At 34.6% G+C, this 12,255-nt stretch overlaps 1 protein-coding gene across 1 annotated transcript in view; it reads right to left on the bottom strand.

Moving 5' to 3' along the window:
• Positions 1 to 5,899, bottom strand: part of LOC136038779 (uncharacterized) — a 31,634-nt gene extending 25,735 nt beyond the window's left edge. Inside the window, exon 1 of the mRNA XM_065722154.1 lies at positions 4,976 to 5,899. Within this exon, the coding sequence (XP_065578226.1) occupies positions 4,976 to 5,766 (791 nt within the window). The 5' untranslated portion in view covers positions 5,767 to 5,899. The remainder of the gene's footprint in view (positions 1 to 4,975) is intronic.
• Positions 5,900 to 12,255: the final 6,356 nt, after the last annotated feature.

The following is a 12,255-nucleotide window of genomic DNA, read 5'->3' as shown; positions in this document are numbered from 1 at the left end:
TTTTCATGAAAGAAAAAAAAATTACAAATTATTTCAAGAATATTCGTAAAAAAGTTTTACCAACAGGCTTATTCTTGGATTTCACTATGCCAAAGTTTCAACAAGAATTGCTCGATTCGAGAAATTGCAAAAACTAGTCAAAAACTCCAAATCCTGAAAAACTTGAAAAACATACGATGGCATTTTTGCTGCCGCTCTTTTAATTTCTTGTTTTGCCATTATCTGACAATTTTTTTCTTCCCTTATTACAACCATAATACTGAGTCAAACACTATTCAGGGGGGATGGTTACCAGTTTTTATCCCCCCTCAAAACAGAAATTGTCCGACTCCTAAAAACGTAACACAGATTGTTTTAACTTTTTTTTTACCCCCTGTCTCAAACAAAATTCTTGATACGGTATTACTGTTGAGACACGGATTTTGAATAGCAAAGACTTAATTTTATGCTGAAAAAAACCTTTTATTCTTTTGGAAACAGAACACCAATAAAACAATGGATTTGTGGTAGGTTCTAATCTCATAACATTTCGAAGATGCTTCGGTAAATTTCTATATGCAGGATGAAAAAGGAAACAATTATGTTCAACTTCTCACCCAGTGGTGGCGTAAATTGGAGGGGACAGGGGTGTCTGTTCCCTTTCGTTCTTTGCCCATCCTTAGATTTTGGAAAGCACTTTTTTGGGGTGTTATCATTGAAAATACGTTTTTTGGTAAACATGTAAAAACAGCAATTTTGCCCTCCCCCCTAGGTATTGAAAAATGCACTTTTCTTTTCCCCCTAAGTTTTTGTGAATTGACGCCACTGCCACTCACCAGGATGAGTGTAACTGTTAATCTATGGACATATTGTATTTAAATGACTTGTTTGATAGCGCTTTGGTGGTTTATTTTAGTTTTTTAGTTTTTTGCAGTTAGTATATTACAGTCACTCACAGAAAACCTTATGTGGTACCACACAAAGACTCAGATCTTAGTATCTTTCCCAGGGTAGAAAGACTTCCAAAATACATCTTGGTTTAATTATACTCACACAGTTTTTATACTATGCTAAATTAAGATGTGAGGAGCCTTAGACATGAGCTTCACACAACCTTACATGACCTTATATAACCTTACACATGCGTTAAAACCTTACACGGGAACTTTCCCCTCGGGTAGCAATGTTGCTCCAACGGTTTTCCTGCTAGTGCCAGTGTTGGAAGTGCCAGGTGGGTCAAAGATGGGCTAGTTTGCATAGTGCAGCGAACAAGCTACATTTAGCAAAACATAGTAACAATATTAAGAATTCGAATATGAAACTGAATAGAAGGTAAAAATGAGATTTTTTATTTTCAGTTTCAATTTATCAGAAATGAATAAAATGTTGGTTTTTCAATTACTTCAGTTGTCTTTCTCTTTTTTTCTGCTCTGTTGGCAGCATTTTATCGACTTTAAGGAATCACTTATCCGACACGCGTTAATGTAGCTTGCAAGAAGAATTTTGCAGCCCGTCCAAAAAATGTGTATTCTTTCAAAAAATTTTGCCAGTGTAATGCACGTCTAATGCAAAATAATGCACGTCTAAGCTGAACGCAAGACGGTTTCAACCGAATCATCAGTCCTGCAAATCTAGGTCTGTAGCCAGCAAAACTAACGTCAGTTATTTGGTACCCGGGTCGGACCTGCCTATGCAGGTATGTATCCAGCAAAACTAACGTCAGTTCTTCGGTGCCCGGGTCGGACCTGCCTATGTAAGTATGTCGCCAGCAAAACTAACGTCAGTTCTTCGGTACCCGGGTAGGGCCTGCCTATGTAGGTATGTAGCCGGCAAAACTAACATCGGTTCTTCGGTACCCAGGTTGGGCCTGCTTATGTAGGTATGTAGCCAGCAAAACTACCGTCGGTTCTTTGGTACCCGGGTCGGGCCTCTGTGGAAATAAATTTGGGGCAAAAACCTGCTAATTATGGCGCCCAAAAATTCAACATATTTACAAATGGGGATACCATTTGTAAATGTGATTAAGTAATAAAAACGAGATAAGATAGATACCATGATAGTACTTCCATGCATATAGGGTACCAGTGGGATCATTCCATGCTGAAACCTTTACGTAAAAGAAAATCGTGAACAAAATGTTCGTTGATGTGTTGTCTTCAGCCCGCCCCCGCCCATGAGCCTCACATGAAAAGTCTTAAGGAACATACATTATTGCTAGAAACTATCGCTGGCTGCTATATCATATATACGGGAAGATAGAGCAATCATGACAATTTCTAGCAACAGTATATGTTTAATTCTGAAGATTTTTCATTTGAAGCTCTTGAGGGGGGCTGAAGGTGACAAATCGAATGTTTGTCCAATATTTCTTTCCGCACAATAGGTTCAACAAGGAAATCTCCTTGCTATATACAGGAAGAAATAATTATATTCACTAGTTTCTTAAATGGTTATCAAAGGGTACCGGAGTTAGCAAACGGCTTTTTTGACGGCTTTGATGCCTTTGGATTTTGATATCAACAAGCTGCTACCCTGAGTTTAGATTCAAAGGAGCATCGATCCAAGTACAAAAGGCCTGATCTTAGGGAGAGCCCTAGGCAGCAGAGAACCCTAGAAAGCCTGCTTGAATGCTTTTCATTATAAGTGGCAAGATCTTTCAGCTAACATTACACAACGGAAATACGTTTGTACTTTTCGTTGTTCCGAGTATGAAGACACAAAAAATAATATCTTGAATTCTTTTTAAATCTGATTTTGAGAATTTTGTGATCAGATCTTGGCGTTAACCTTGAATTGAGCTAATTTGGATTCATTCTTTTTGGTAGTTTTATTGAAAAGATTTTTTGTTTTTCATTGAAACAAAAAATTGCCCCCCTAGATTTTAAGGGATACATTCCCCCCCCCCCTATACATTTTCGTAAATTGATGCCAATGTTAAGTGGAATAATTGTCAACGACTCTACAATGTTATTTATTATTGGGTTAAACTTAAAAGTAATTTCTACACAGCTCCTAGGTTTTCTGTGAAGAATAACGTGTGCAGTGGGTTTCTCCTTAAATAAGGTGCCATTTATATTATCAGCCAAGTTAAAACACCAAATGATTACGATTTGTTTATTACAAAATAACGCTATTAAATTAGTGACCAGTATGTTATGACTAACTCTATTATGAGCAATTATAGTAATGGTGGTCTTGAAATCCAAAAAAGGTTCTATTGCATTATAACTCACTACTTATTGCACTTTCTACCCGTTTTAGGCAGGTAATGATGACAATTTTTCATGTGGATAGCTAATAATGATCATAGTAAGACTTAGGGCATCTATGTGGAACAAAATATGTTTGCCAAGAATATGAATGGGTTTCGAAAGGGGTTGGAAATTTTGGCAACCTTCCGTAAAATTAGTTAAACGAATAAGATAATAACCACGGCCTTGCTATGACATATTGATTTAAAGGCTCTACGGATGTAAATTCGGGTCTTACCACAGTAAAATGTAGTCCAGTAACATTTATTCATATAACTATTTATTCTAGTAACATTTATTCATATATTCCTTGAAATTGTTGAAATCGAAGTAGAGAAATTCTTAGACTTTTGAGCAATTTTCTTTTTTATGGGCCGTGCCATTTTAAAGTTGACCATATTCACCAATATATTATGGTAATATTACGCAACCATTTACGCAACAAGCCATAAGGCTTATCGCTATTAGTAATAGTGAATGCATAAATAAATATGGAAGCAGTAAAAAATACACATGGTTTCAAAGTATACTGTATACAGCTAGGTAATAAAATATAGTAATGTCGAAAAGTTAATGAGTGAACCTTAATTATTTTATCTTGTTTTAGGTCTTTGATCCCGCCTCCTCGCCTCTCAGTGTTACTGCCATCTTTAAATTTCAAACTAATAATTGTATTTATGTACTTCCTACACTGAAAATCACATCAGTTTAAAATCTTCACAAACTACAATCTCAATCAATTCTTAAATTTAATGATCCATTCATTCTTATCAATTTATAAATTAATTAATTTTATTTTAATTCATTAATCAAATAATTAATTTTCTAATTAGTTCAATCAATTAAGGTTGTAAACTAATTCTTAAATTTGAGTAGTCAAGAGTTAATCAGATTTAATTTTGGGGCATTCGATAAACTATTTTGAAATTCAAATATCTACCCAGTGGTTTTGCAAGGTGCCCTTCCATTCCGAAAGCCCCCGTTTCAATGGTGGCACCAATTTTACAAATGTTTTCTTCCCTCCAAAGTCCATCTGTTTACTTTAAATTCTCTTCCTTCCAATTCATTTACAAATAGCCTAACTTCAAGCGAGCGAAAAGTCTTGTTTTTAAATTATTTTGAGTAAAAAATTGAATCATTTTGAGTAAAAATGAAAAATATGTTTTCAGGCATCTCTTTCTAACTGTTAAAAACACACAAACTATAAAATTGTACAAATAATTTCCAAAAACTATTAAAACTGAAAAAGATGTAAAAAAAACCTAGCTTAAGCAAAACATGATAAAGCAAAGAAAACACACAAACGCTATACAAAAAAAGAATATAAATTTGTGCAGTGACTGTGTGTTTTCTATGTTTTTCCAAAAAAAATACTCAAAATATAAAAAGTCCAAAACCCCCTTTTCCAATTATTACTATTTCTAGGAAAACCTTCATTATTCTTTCAAATCATTTTATACGACCTTAATACGCTTTTACCCCCCCCCCCCATGTTTCACAGTAATAGCTCTTTTGTCCGTCCTTACGTATGTCTATTGTAGAGTTAACGATACCAAATCACGTATTAATGAGCCGCAAGCGCGCACAGGAATTACATAGAAGATTTTTATGCAAGAATGGAGCAAAATTTTCAAATCCATCAAAAAATAAACACAGATCCGTTTTGTTTGCGTGTTTCATTCTGGTGCAAAAGATAAAAATACAAACACAATATGTAAGAAATAAAAATGAAGCCTTGCACATACCTTAAAAAGGGTGACAGGGTTCTAATAACAAGAGATGTTTGTTGAGATCCATGATTCGCTTCACAAATTGCCCTTTCTAAACACCGCGGAGGTTGATTCGCATTTTCAAAAATATTAAAGATATCCACAGCAACACAATGTGTCTGTTCAATCAAATCTTTTGCCGACCTTATCCAACTAAGATTTCCATCATCTGGAGTTGCATAGTCATTTCTTTTAATTCCAGGCTCATCAGAGTGACTATTTAGTACATTTATAGGTATATTGTTCTGTCTGACCAATTTGAATTTATATGTGCCGTCAGTAAAGTAAATATCATCGTCATTGTCATCAATTCTTGAAACTGGCTGGTAATAGTGTTTGAGCAACACCTTATTTTTCGGAGGTTTGGATCTATTGAAATAAAAACCTTTCATGCCTCTATGGATTCTTTGACTTTTCTTCCTACGCACTACCCTTATTTTCTTTTTCCCTCCCTTAGAAAAAAGCACGTCACTTGTAACCGTTATTTTTGGTTTCTCTATATTTTGCACATCATTTATCAAATTGTTATTCTGCTGGCGTTCTTTGAGATAGTTCATTGTTTGTACATGCAGTACTAGCTCATCAAGAATGTTGCGAATTTTTCGTTCAACATAGTCACTATTTACCGACCTAGAAGTCCCAGATCTTCCGATTTGTAGGTATAAACTATATAAAAATAGGAATGAAAGATTCATCAAACCTTGAATAAAAGCAACATCGTTTATATTAATGCTTCCTATTTCTTTTGTTTCCGGTTCCATATCCATATTGACTTTTATCTTCTCCGAGTTTCTTGCCACTATCTAGTTTTTATGGTGCTTATACTCTACTGTGCTTACGCTTTGTGTGATTACTCTTGCTTTCATCATAAGTAAAATATGACTGAAGCATAAGCCATACTGTTTTACACAGTACTCGACATATGTCATTTATTTTTGAACATATATAAAAAAGAAGGAATTCAGCTTGAGTTAGACAGAGTTAAGTTATCAACAGAAATGAGGTTACTAATTGTTCAGAAAACGATTTATGGACAGATTGCTTGCTATTATAACAATGGAAGGGTAGTGTTGTGTAATGACGATTTTAGGTCAAAGGGGAAAGTTATAGTTCCCTTGCAACTTTATTAAGCTGCTTGTCTTTTCAAAGGTTGAAACCCCAGTGGCACAAAGGGTGGCAAAAAAATTAAAAACGGCCATAACAGGTTTTTAGTTATATTAACTTTGTGAATAGCAAATGTTCTGACCGCAAAAAAAAAGAAATAAAATCCAAAAAATAATGCTAGTCAATCATTCTTGAAAATTAGGCTCTCAGATTTAGAATCTATATAAAAATGGGCCGAATACCAAATAAAATTTCCCTTTTTCGGTCTGTTTATAAATAGCCATTATTTATAGAACCGGAAAGCAAGATGAATAAGCTTAGTTTTGTTCTACAATATATCTCAGATAAATGACGAAAATGTATAATTTAAGCATAGGCGAAAGATGCTATGGAACAGGGGGAGGGGGTAGTTTACGCCTCAAAACCTATTTTTGTTATCTCCAGGCCTAATTTGGCTCAGTTTTTCTTTGTCTCCCTTAAAAACTTGAGAAAAGGAAGAATATTATTTAAAAAAAAAAATGCCTAAGCCATGACGTATTCTAAAGCACTTGACATATGCAACTCATTTTGAACGTGTGTAAAAAAGAAGGATTGCATCTTGAATAAGACATATCCTTGATTAAGTCATCAACAAAAAGGAGGTTATTAGTTATTCAAAAACGATTTACCCAGAGATTGCTTTCTAAGTTAACTTTGACAGAGTTTTATTGTGTAACAGAGATTTTAGGTCAAACGGGAAAGTTAATTCTGCCTTCACAGTTATAATTAAATAAAAAAAAAACAAGTTTATTTAACTGCAAGTAAGGTGCCACATTAAAACTTGTAACGAACAGAAATTATTCTGTATATATAAGGATTTTCCCCTTCTCAACGCCCCGCTCTTTACGCTAAAGTTTGACTCTTTCTCACAACTCTACTTTTTAAAACAATAAGAAACTTCAGCTAATAATTATTAATTACTGCATGTTTTGATTTTTGTTTACCGCACTTGAATGAAATTTGCATATTATTTTTTTTGGCTAAGTGGCTTTCTCATATTTTTGATCGGACGATTTGATAAAAAAGGCATGGGGGGGGAGGCCTATTTGCCTTCCAATTTTTGGCTACTTAAAAATACAACTAGAACTTTTTTTATGAAGGTTTTTATTAGTAATAAATATAAATAAGTCACGAATTAACTTACTATACGAACTTCTAAATTTATATATTTTTTTGATTGTGCATATGAAAGGGTTCACCCCCTCGTCAATACCTCACTCTTCGCACTAAAGTTTGAATTCTGTCCCAATTCTTGGGACATAAGAATGACCCCTGAATCACAAAGGCCGTAGAATAAATAGTTGAAATTACTAAAAATACTTTAGCGTAAAGAGCAAGGTATTGTGGAGGGGACGAACCCCCTTATATACGTAATAATTTTTTTTCGCTTTAGGTTTTAATGCTGCTCCTTGCTTCCAGCTGAAAAACTTTTGTTCATTTTCTTGTTGTTTTTATTAACTTTAGCTTTATTTAACTTATTATAAAAAATACTGCGCCCCGTCATGGAAATTCTCTTCCCTCATGATAAATTCCTCCATAGAAATACCCTCCCCACAACCCCCTCCCACGTAACTCCCCCCCCCCCCCCGTCAACATGAAAAAGTTCCCCTGAAAGCGTCTGTACACATCCCAATAACCATTACTATATTTAAACAATGGTCAAAGTTTGTAACTTGCAGCCCCTCCCCGGGGACTCGTCCCCGGGGTAAGTCGTCCCGAAAGACATAATTATTAGGTTTTTCGACTATGCTGAAAGAAAATGACTATAATTTTGATCCGGTTTTTGGTAAACATGAGTGTGGGATGGGGCCTAGGTGCCTTCCGATTTTTTGGTCACTTAAAAAGAGCATTAGAACTTTTAATTTCCATTAAAATGAACCCTCTCACGACATTATAGGGCGATTGGGTCGATACGATTAACCTGAAAAAAAAATACACGCTTCGGGGATCTGTCTTCTGGCAAAAAATACAAAATTCAACATTTTTGTAGATAGGAGCTTGAAACTTCTACAGCAGGGTTATCTGATACGCTGAATCTGATGGTGTGATTTTCGTTAAGATTATATGACTTTTAATGGATGTCTTTCTCTATTTTCTAAACTAAGGCAAATTTTATAAGGTTTGCAACTTTTTATGAGTAAGACTAAACTTCATGAAACTTCTATATTTAAAATAATCATAAAAACAAAATACTTTTTTAGTGACTATTGTTATCAAAATTCCATTTCTTAGAGTTTTGTATACTATTGAGCCGGGTCACTCCTTACTACAGTTTGTTACCACGAACTGTTCTATTCACTGTTTGTGTCCTCAAAGGGTGAGCGTCCACAGGAATTGAGGGTAGCAAAAAATACAAAGGAGATCATCGCAGTTTCTGAAGATCTTTGCCTGGTGGATAGCGTAGACGGTCACAAAAAAGAAAAAAAAAACGAAAACTATAACACAATAGATAATACTTCCTGAGACTGGACTTTAAAACTTAGAAGCTTTATAACGAATGGTATGTTATGAATTAAACTAAATATTTTTTTTCTTTGAGATATTTATATATCCATTATGCATTATGCATCCCATTAGCCTAGGGACTCAAAAACTATCTCTCTTATTATTTGCAGATGATATTGCTTTGGTGGCTAATAAACCGCAAGATCTACAGACTCTATTGAATCTCATAGAAGAATATTTGCAGATAAAAAATTAAGGCTGAATACTGAAAAGAGCGAAGTTGTTATTTTTAAAAAAAGGAGGGTTGGGGGCGATGAAAAATATACATTTAAATTTAATAATAAGGAACTATTTATAAGTAAAGGAATAAAATATTTAGGCTTTATCTTATCGGATAATGGAAGCCTAAGGAGTCATGTTGATGAAATAATTAAGAGAGGTAGGGTGGCCATGTCAGCAATATTTAGAAACCCGACGATAATGGGGATTAAAAACCTAAAACTGCATAAAAGAATATTTAACACAAAAATTTTACCCGTGATAGAATATGGAGCAGAAATATGGGGTGGAGAAACGGTGCAGCAACTGGAGTCCCTTCAGCTCCAGTATTATAAAAGAGTGTTTGGTCTACATCAGACAACTCATTCACAGATTCTGAAAGGTGATATGGGCCTGTTTTCTTTAAAGCTACGTAGGTATATTTTAATGCTTAGATTCTGGTCGAAGTTAACTAAGAGTAATGAAGATAGACTAGTAAGAGCGGCATATTAAGAGATGTTGAAATGTGGTTTAAAGACCTCGTGGCCATCCCAAATTAAATCATTACTAGAAAAGGTAGGAATGCCTTATTTATGGAATAATGGTCTTTGCTCTAGTGATGTACCAACAAATTTAGAAAGCCAGGTACGATTTATATTAGAGAGTCGGGAAATTCAGCATTGGCAAGGGCTGGTTTTAGATTCTACAACCCTACAACATTATAATCAGGCAAAACCTAGTTTTGGAGAGGAAGTTTATTTTAAATTTAATTTACCGGCTATGATTCTACGTCGTTGGATTCAGCTTAGGGCGAATTGTCTTCCAATCCAGAACAGGCAAAAAACTTTCGACAAAAATAAAATGATAGTTGGTCCTGATAGGCGGTATGTTTGTCCCCTTTGTAATGATGATGATGAAGACTTGGATCATTTTCTCCGGAAATGCCCGGTGCTCTTGGATTTACGGGAAATTTATTTGCATGACATTAATTTGATGCTTCCGGGTATTCTACAAAATAGTAACCCAACCACAATATTTCGAGTGGGAGTATATATAGATAAATCCTTAATAAGAAGAAAAAGTTTTATATGACTATTTTCTTTTGTTGATAGATTAGGCACTTTTTGTGTTGAATTCTATTTTTTGTGCGTGTTTGTAATTCGTACTGTTGTTAATTTCCTTGCTTGTTTGTTATTTATTTATATTTTTGTGTGTATATGGCCCATGGTTTTTTTAAATACACCTATCTATCTATCTATCTATCTATGCATGAAGCTGGAAATCTAATTAAATTGGATTACTTCTCGACTACAATCGACTACAATCGATCAGACTATGGAAAAGGGTATGTGTTAAGGAGAAGCGCAAGTTTCAAGCCGGAATAAGGGCGATTGAAACGATTGGGCCTAATCAGGCTCCGCGTTTGAAAGGGCCCCGTGCGACCATCAAATAAAAAATTGATTTTCAAAATTATAAAATGTTCTTAACAATTTCACCAAGCGTTGCTTCTGGAGAGAGATCACTTTCCATGTTAAAACAAATTAAAAAAATAATATCAATAATAAATTTGGATAGACTAAATAGTTTAACAATCATGTTGAATGAAAGTGAAGACACAAGGAAAATAGACTCTAAATCCATTTTAGAAGCATTTGCTGAACAAAACTTTAAAAATATGTTAATCCATGCGCCCATATTTGGTGATGTAAGTTTCAAAGAGCATTTTCAGCATGACATAAATTAATGTTAACACAAAATGAGTACAAAAAAGAACAAAAGAGGACAAAACCGTAAGATAAAAATGGACAAACTGGACCATCAAATAAGACAAAATCAAGATGACGACCTGAGAAACGTAAATGTACTATGGGTGATCCATTAAAAGAGACAAAAACAAACCAAGCAACTAAACCAAAAGGCACTGAAATAATGTCTGAAGCAAGGATTAACGAATATAAAGATCAAAGAGATGTGTAGTTAAAATATTAGCGAAAACTGACAATTAGAACAAGTCAAAAAAGAATATAAAGAATATAGAAATATGCATTTAAACGATAAATTGCAGCAAGAATCACAACGACTCAAAAACGAAAGGAAAGAACAAATGAAGAACAATATGCGCTTACAAGACATGTGACAATGCGGATCAGAACAAATAAAAATAAAATTGAAGAACAGAGAAATGTGTGGTTAGAAGATATACGACCGAGAGAACAAAGAAGTATGCAGTTAGGAGATATTCGAAAGCGAGAATTATAAGCAACAGCAGGAATCTGAACTTCCCAAAGATCAACGTGAAGAACAAAGAATTGTAGGATTAGCAGACAGCTGTTAATGGACAGCGAGAACCAGAACGAGTTAAAAATGAAAGTGTAGAAGAAAAAAGGATTCTTGTGTCCATAACGGTACACACTACAGAACAACGCGGTTTTATCTGTCTGTATTAAGAGACAATAAGCTTACGCTCGGTGGAAAACAAGTAATGGTTGACAGAATACATTGGACTTTAATAATTTGGGCTATATGTTTTCACATTAAGGGGGCGGAGGTAAAGTACTTGAACTGCGTGATTAGAAAAAATTTTTTACTTGATGCAGACCTGCTATATTTTACCTCCCCCCCCCCTAATGTGTAAAAATATAGCCTAAATTTGTTTGTAAAGTATTATTTTTCATTATATTTTCGAATATTTCATTAGGATTGACCCGATTTCTCTTCTTGAGCATGTATCATTATGAACCCAAGTACCGAAAAAAAATATTATGTACGAAGAATAGCTCCATCACAATCTTTAATGCCAACAAATTGTGACATAAAATCCAGTAAAAACTTAAAAAGATGCTGTAAACTACGCAAGTATTATTTACAATTCATTGGGACGGCTTCAACGCTTCAACTCTGTATTTATTCACTATGGAGTCCTCTATTATCCCACAGGAAAAGTAACCAAACAAGATGATTTACTTGGGGGCTGCTACCTGCTTGGTCGAATTGCACTCCTGCATCAACAATTTCTAAATGAATTTGTTTGGTCTGTTATAGGACATCACTTGCTCTCTGAGGAGTTCCACAAATAAATACGAAACTGGAACTCGTGTCTTGCTTTAGCCTCATTCAACGTAAGCGATGATCAACAAAAATAATCGTAAATTCTGGAACTCATGTCTTGCTTTAGCCTCATTCAACGTAAGCGATGACCTAGCCAAAAATAGTCGTAAGATCTGGAGCTCATGTCTTGCTTTAGCCTCATTCAACGCAAGCGATGACCAAACCAAAAATAGTCGTAAATAATTTCAGCTTTAAAATAACTGGACAACTGATCCCAAAACCAATTTAGAAGCAAACCTATCAAAGACCCCCGAAGGTGATTTTGAACCCTATTCATATAGCCAAATGTACTTTTTAAATCC

The sequence above is a fragment of the Artemia franciscana genome, chromosome 18 (genome assembly GCF_032884065.1).
Source record: "Artemia franciscana chromosome 18, ASM3288406v1, whole genome shotgun sequence".
Lineage (NCBI taxonomy): Eukaryota > Metazoa > Arthropoda > Branchiopoda > Anostraca > Artemiidae > Artemia > Artemia franciscana.
This window is presented reverse-complemented; position numbering and strand designations above follow the sequence as displayed.